The 7,268-nt window shown below is 44.7% G+C and overlaps 1 protein-coding gene across 5 annotated transcripts in view; it reads left to right on the top strand.

Annotated features, from left to right (window-relative positions):
* Positions 1-433: 433 nt before the first annotated feature.
* Positions 434-7,268, top strand: part of SLC15A2 (solute carrier family 15 member 2) — a 52,361-nt gene continuing 45,526 nt past the window's right edge. The window contains exons 1-2 of one of the 5 annotated variants that reach the window (XM_038142563.1): positions 434-659; positions 6,513-6,587. In XM_038142563.1, coding sequence (XP_037998491.1) covers positions 593-659; positions 6,513-6,587 — 142 coding nt within the window. In that variant the 5' untranslated portion in view covers positions 434-592. Of the gene's footprint in view, positions 660-5,890; positions 6,588-7,268 lie in introns of those variants that run through there. The other 4 variants (XM_038142565.1, XM_038142566.1, XM_038142568.1 and 1 more) reach the window with 4 other exon arrangements.

Below are 7,268 nucleotides of genomic sequence, written 5' to 3'. Positions count from 1 at the left end.
AGTTAAACCCTTTGAGTTGCTTTTCATTCCCCAACAGGGAATGTGAAAAAAGGAGGAAACTCTAGGGCTGAGAGAGACCAGGTCTGGCCAAGCTAGGTCCATGTACCTGTTTTAGCTTTCTATCCTCCCTGTGTGACCAGCTGTTTATTTTGAGCCCTCCTCTGGAACATGTGCAAGTTGGGAAGGGACCTCACCAATAACTCTGCACTTACAAAGCCACTGAGTGGTACAGAAAATACAAAGCACTATCTGAAATACATGAAATGATGAAGTAAAGGGTTAATGAATCCTCAAGAAGTTTTAAGTTTGCATAGAGAAATCAGAGAGGGGAGGTTCACCAGTACATTTCTCTGGCCAAACCCACAGATGAAGATTAACTGAAAGTCGCCAGGGACAACAAAAAGAACAATGTTCCTGTGAGGCCAAGAGTTTGTTTTGCCATTTGTTCTCTGTACGTTACCATGGAATACAAGTGCTGCTGTGAGTACAAGAAGAAATAACTTCTTACCCTGCATTTATCTCGGACACATCCTGAAGCTCAAACTGGTCATAGTGCTCTTCTTTTGCACTGGACCACTTCACTGCTTTCTCCATGGAAATCCCTCCACCTGGGGACACTCCGCCGACGCCTTTGTGTGAAACTCTCTGCAGAGATTTCCGTAAGTAACACACTTGGATTGTGTTCCTGTTCTTTCCACGTTCCCTGGCTGGGAGTGCTTGAGCAGACAGACATCGTGTGTGGAATGTTGGTGGGAGTGGGCTGTTTGGAGGCAATTGTCCAAAATATCCATGCAAGAGCTTCAGAAGGAGAGTTGTGCAAATCTGCACTGCAAACCTGTTTCTAAGATGTGTGCTCATCCAGGTGGAAATCTGGGAAGCTTATAATGTACCCTGCTGTCCTATTGTGCCTGTATTGCAGATCACTAATGCTGTTAAATACCTGAAATGGCTTGCAGACTACGTGACAAATTGTTCTGAAAAACATATAAGCCTAAGGAAAAAACACCCTGTTCATAGGGGAAAGAAAAGCAAAAGGCAGAAAATGAGCAAGCTGCTATTAATTTTTATGAATTAATCACCCATCTTCAGGTCTGACAAAATACTCAGAGGAAGTTGGAGTCTCTTTTGCTCTATTTTCAGCTGGTGCTTGAAGCAAAAGTATCAGAAATCTCTCTGTAAAGCCTGTTCTGATGAGATTTCCAGCCAGTTTCATGAATGAAGTTGGTTTGGATTAACTGTGAATAAGTTCCTGTGCAGAGAACTAGCAAAGCATGGGTTCATTGATCACTGACATTTCTGTGTGTGGTGTCTGACCCAACACTCAATAAAGGCAATGAGAAACCTACTGGGGCAGCTTATCCAATAGCTGTGGAGCCACTTTGCAGTTCCAAAGCAACTGGAGTCAGCTGTTCCTAGACACTGGAAACTGGATGGGAGGGAAATTTGCTTATGGTCTATTCACCTGATTTATGGGGGTTTGCATCAGGCCCAGGGACAAGTTCTCTACCCCATACACTTCTCATTTACAAAACTGGTGTAGCAAAGAAGACCTAGTAAGAGTCAAGCTCTCATATTTTCCTCCTCCTGCACTGATGCCTTACTTCCCATCAGTAATTAATAGGGATGGATACCTACTTCTTCTGGGATTGTTTAACTGTGGGGACAGTTTCAGGGCTGTCCCCTGAGGCTGTCTCCACAAGTAACAGGCTTTGAAGTTATGCCTCTCTATCGATCCCCCATCTGCACAATTAGCAGTGGTGATTGCTCTGAGTCCAAAGGTGTCTGCAATCAACCCCACAATGATATTCAAGGAGAGTACTGTTTTAAAAGGCTGCCTCTCCTGAAGTGTGCTATGTGTTTTAAATGTGACAGGCTACATGACAGGACCTGAAACAAAGACATTTGAGGAAGCTTTGAAACTTCTGATCCTTGAGCCTGAGCCAAGCCATACTTCCTGAATTTTTGGCTTGGGAGTCTGATTCAAGCACAGCATTTTCACCTGCTATCCATACCTTTATCATTCCTGCAGAATAATCACTGTTTTTAAGATGCCTGCCTTAATATAACAAGATAACAATTCTCTGCATGACAAAACCCTAAAAATCTGGTGGCTGGTAAATAAGAATCATTGAGAATAATTGTTTCATTTGAGGCATCAATAACTTCAGCAGAGCTGTAAGGAGAACAGCTCACCTTCCTTGAATATTGCAAAGGAACTTTGTTTTTTTGTTATGAAGCTCACTTTGCCTGCTCTGCAAACTCCACCCAAGGCTCCTGGGGGTCAGATTTTCTGGAGGTGGAAATCCAGTATTGAATGTCTGATGGGGCATCAGGGCTACCAATTCTGCTTGTGAGGCCGTGTGAGAAGTTAATATGTATGTTGAGAAGTAAAAGCACTGTTTGAATGATCTTTCAGAAGTTGTGGGCTCAGTTCTTGTTTCTATGCAAGAATTCACTGTGTTCTGTGTGTTTTCTGCACAGCCTTGAGCTGGTTGCTCTTCTCCTTGTCCTCACGTGGGCTCAGTTGCTAGACCAGTCTTGCAGTAGGTGGAAGAGAGTAGGAGAGGTCAGGCCTCCCATCTGCTTCTGTAAGCAGCCTGGACAGCCCTACAGCTGACAGGGCTTCTGCCTGGAGTGAGCAAAGGGGCAGCAGGGCACTGCCACCCTTATCTCATGCGTGCTGTCACTGCGCCCCCATGCAGCTGTGCCACCAAACCACCTGTGCAGCCAAATGCCATACAGGAGATGGGACGTAGAGGGAGCATCCTTCAGGCACTGCTTTTCCTTCACAGCTTTTCTTTTAGAAACTGGATGGTCATCTGTCGCTTCTCAGCCTAGTGGCAAAGCTGCTGGGGTTGGCAGCCCTTAATTTGGGGGTGGATGCAGAAGATAGGTTGGAGTGAGTCTGCTTGAAGAGTTCTGTGCTGATTAGGGTCAGATGCTATTGCCATAGGGGCAGTTAATTGAGTTAATAGACAGCAGGCCACCTCTCTAATTTTCCTTCCCTGCCTGTTATTTAACAAAACTATTGAGAGAAAGGCTCCATTAACTATACTTCTGTCTTTAATTCTGCAACTGCAGTAAAAGCCAGTATAGAAGAAGTCCCTGAATACAGGACAGAATTGGTTCTGTAGTAATAATAATAATAATAATAATAATAATAATAATAATAATAATAATAATAATAATAATAATAATAATAACTTGTTTTCCCTCTTTGAAAATAAATATGGTTCTTAGCAGAGGGATTTACCCATTGCTAGCAGTCAATCAGGCAGGACAATTTGGGCTCTGAGTACTTGATTAGAATAACTTTAAGGAAAATTGTCTTCCTGAATCGAGTAAGGATCCATTAACCTGATGAAACAGGGTTTGCTTATCTGGGAGGTTAAGACTCGTAACACAGCTTGGACTGCATTAGATGAGGCCTCTTTTAGAACAGAAAGTAATAAAAACACCATCTGTCATGTCTAGTCAATCAGACCTTGTATAAGAGAGGAATTATTCCTCTGACTTCACCATTATAAGATCATCTGTTTGTTAACAATGGGAAGTGTCAGGGATGCTGAAAACCGGTTTTATGCCCTCAAATTATTTCTAGCTGCCTTTATCTTGGAGAGAATTAATATTAATCTGAGTTTATACAGGAAAGAAATATTTCTAGATGAATACAATGCCAAGCCATTCCATGTTGAGTCTCTTGTGATTTATTGTTAGAGGTAAAACTGAATGGGAGATAGAGGAAAAAGTGCCATGTACACTTTTCTTCTGAAAGTGATTATTTCTGTAAACAAATCTCTTGCAAGTTGCTGAGCACTCAAAGGTTCTTTGAAGTCAATTGAATGCATTCAATTCACTCAAATGGCTGTCTGCATCTTAAAGAACTGGCATGGCTAGACCTTATGTAGCATGGGTGTAGCTGGAGGTTGTGGAAAAGGTGTTTGCATTTTTTGGCATGGATTTATCAAAGTTATTAAATGTTGTCACTAATGGATTTCTCTGACAGTGCGGTCTCCTCTGTTTACTAAGGAGTACTTGGAGACACGTAAAGACTGAATGCCAGACAGCAGAGGCAGCTGTGGGCACAGGATGTGGAAAGAGTGGTGGAAAGCCTGTACCAGTGTATCCCCAGCTCCACTGTGCACCAGTTGGGGTGGAAACACCCTCCCCACTTGTCACAGACCCCAGGTGAGACTGCAGTGGATGTATTCATGTACACCATTGCCTGCTGCTTGGGTATGTGCCGTGCTGCTGCCCAGTGCATTCAGCACTGCTCTATGGCTTCTGGGTGGCCACAAGCTGGAGAACACCAGAGTGGTTTTTGTGTGCCCAAGGAAAAACCATTTCCTTGTTCAGGATTGCTGTTTGCACACTAGAAGCACACAGAGTGCTTGCAGGTGTGTGATGCAGAACTCAGCTGTTGTGCGGTGGGCACAACCCCATGCAAGATCCCAGGAGGAAGGAGACAGGCTGGGAATAGAGGAGGAGGAGGAGGATTAAAGCAAATGCCTAATTCACTATTCAATCACAGCCAGAAGATGTGCTCCAGTTAAGGTAATGAGACTGGAGATTTGGGAGAAAGATGGTTGAGCAGGAGGAAGACAACATGTGTTCTGGGGTGGCATCAAGGGAAGGCTGAGCACTCCTGGTCCCACTGATGTCAGGTGGATCAGATGCCACTCATCTCCTAGGAAAAAAGGACCTTTTTGGGGGAATTAGCATAAGGATGAAGAGTCACAGATGAATTTTTCTTTCTATGAGAATATAACCCTTATCCGTGCCACACTCTGAGGGGATTTGTCAGTGGAGAACAGACTACCCTGGGCACAGGATGGCCAGAACAAAAAGAATTGTGCTACAAAGTGTTGGGGTCCCTGGAGACCCTATAGTTAGATCAACATGTAAAAAAGCAAAAATATCTCCAATTCTGTGCCAGTTCCTCTGAGACCTGATGCAGGGAAAACCCACATGACTCTGCTTTCCCCTGGAGCTGGTGAGAGCTGCTCCCACTCACTGTGTTAGCAAATTGATCCCCCTGGTCACTGCGGGGGGAGGCTGAAAAGAATGGATGGCACTGCAAGCTCGTTATGAAAATGCAGGGAACCAGAGTTAATGAATCTTGGACAAGCCTCTAATTTGCCTGGCCCTTGGTATGGTGGTAGAGGAAGCTGGGTGGGGAGGATCTGATTAACATCTCAGTGGAAATGACAGACCCTAGAATGCAGAAGGTCGTATCATATCTGTCAGTGCTTGCATCTGGGAGGGGCCACTGTCAGAGAGCTGAGATCTCTGTGGATTAGATCAGGAAGATTTTTTTTCATCAGAACAGATATATTTTTGGGATTTACATCTTCTCTGTCCCTGGCAGCTTGCCTTGATGAAATACTGATTACACAATTGCAATCTGACTTAAACCACAGCCAAAAAATCAGCTGTGTGCTGGGTTGTGGTGAGAATACCCTCTCTGTGATGGCAAAGATTTGAAATTGTGCAGTGCATTATGTCTCCTGACACAGGAAAACTTGCAGAGAACAACAAATAGGCTGTTAACTGTGGATGTATGGAAAAAAAAAATTGGAAAAAACTGGAATTCCTGCCTTCTCTGAGATTTTCTTAGTCCAGTAGCCAGATTAATGAATGAAACCACTTGCCCCAGATGTACAGGAGATTATGCTGCTTGATGCATAATCATAATAGGCAGTGCAGCTAAGGTTAGGAAACTTGAAATGAGTGCTCAAGGGCCTGACAAGCAAGGTAGTCAGAACCAAGTCCCAGGGTCCTGCTGTCACATCCTGTAGCCCCTCCTTCACTGCCCAACAGACACCCCCTCATCCAGTTCCAGCCATCCCTGTGAGCTGGCTGTGAGGAACAGAGTGGTTATAGGATTTCTGGTTTCTCGGTAGCAACTGGCTCACTGAAGCCAGGAAAAGCAGCATTTTACTCAGGAGCAGGGTGGGAGAGGAAGTGGGACACACCACCAGAAGAGAGCGACTGCTCAGCTGACCAGCTGAGATCAGTGCAGAAAGAGAAATCCCCAAGGCAGTATCTGTCCCAGGGGCTGGAAGTGAGCACTGGCAATGCACCCACGGGGTGGCTGAGACGCTGGATACAACTGTCTTTCAGCATTCCTCCAGACCCAGGATGCTGCAGACTGTGATGTCCTCAGTGGCTGAGCTGTCCCTCAGAGCCTGTGGCACAATACATCAGTAGCTGTTTCTCACTTGTTCTGATAATACTGCAGGCGGGGCAGCTTAACAGAGAGACTGCTGGGCTGGCATGCAAGAGGTTTTAGAGGCGTCTGCCTTCATCAGGATGTTTCTTCCTTCTTTTTCTCCTTTGTGAAATGGAGGTACTGATATCTGCTCAGTGAGATGCCCTGAGACACCTGCTGCTGAAAGGCACTATGTGAGATTCTGCTTCTGAAACCACCAGGGAGAAAATGTTCTTGGGACATCAAATGGTCCTCAGGTGTTTTGCAAAGTTCTGCCTCACCACATACATCTTTTTTCCAGCTGCAGGGAAGCACCTCCCACCTTCTCACACCAGGAAGGGGACGACCCAGCCTCAGCTGCAGGCAAGTGGACTGGGTAAATGTTTAGCTTTTTCTGTTTCCAGGCTCTCTCTGATATTCAGAAGTTTTGAACAGAGAGCCTGAGTTGAGCCTGAGACAGACAGGTATCTCAGTACCAACAGGTGTGGCACTGGGTGCCCAAGGGACCAGCACACCTTGTGACAGTCAGAATTGATCGCTTGCACCCGAGAGAGACAAACAGCACTGAGTTAGAAATGGAGCTCGCATGCACTTGCACACCTATCTTGGCTCTCCTTTTCTGCATTTGTTTTTTTTTTCTGGAGCACTCTCTCTGTTGCTGACTTCACATACCTATGTGAACACTAAAAATCGCTATTGTTTCAACTAGGAACTGTCTCTAAGCAGTGGGCAGCATTTCTAAAAAGCCTTGAATTTCTATGAAGGGGGAACAAAGGACTATCATGAAGGGCAGAACATAGAAACATACCAGAAACTGGACATGTTTCCATTGCCTGTAGCACGTGTATGTACATTTTCTCTATGTCTTGAACTTATTGAAACCAGTGCTACCAGTCACTGCATGGTACCTTATACCATAGCAACAAATACATCTTAGAAGTGGAGGGGAAAATAACTAGAAAATGCTTCAAGAGCTTCCATAGCCCATTTCCTTAGTGACAGCCTGAATAGTTAAATTATTCCTGATTTTCTGTGCAATATATAGCTTTCCTTGGTA

This window comes from Motacilla alba, chromosome 7 (assembly GCF_015832195.1).
Source record: "Motacilla alba alba isolate MOTALB_02 chromosome 7, Motacilla_alba_V1.0_pri, whole genome shotgun sequence".
NCBI classification, from domain to species: domain Eukaryota; kingdom Metazoa; phylum Chordata; class Aves; order Passeriformes; family Motacillidae; genus Motacilla; species Motacilla alba.
The sequence above is the reverse complement of the archived record's forward strand: the minus strand, read 5'-3'. Positions and strand labels throughout refer to the sequence as shown.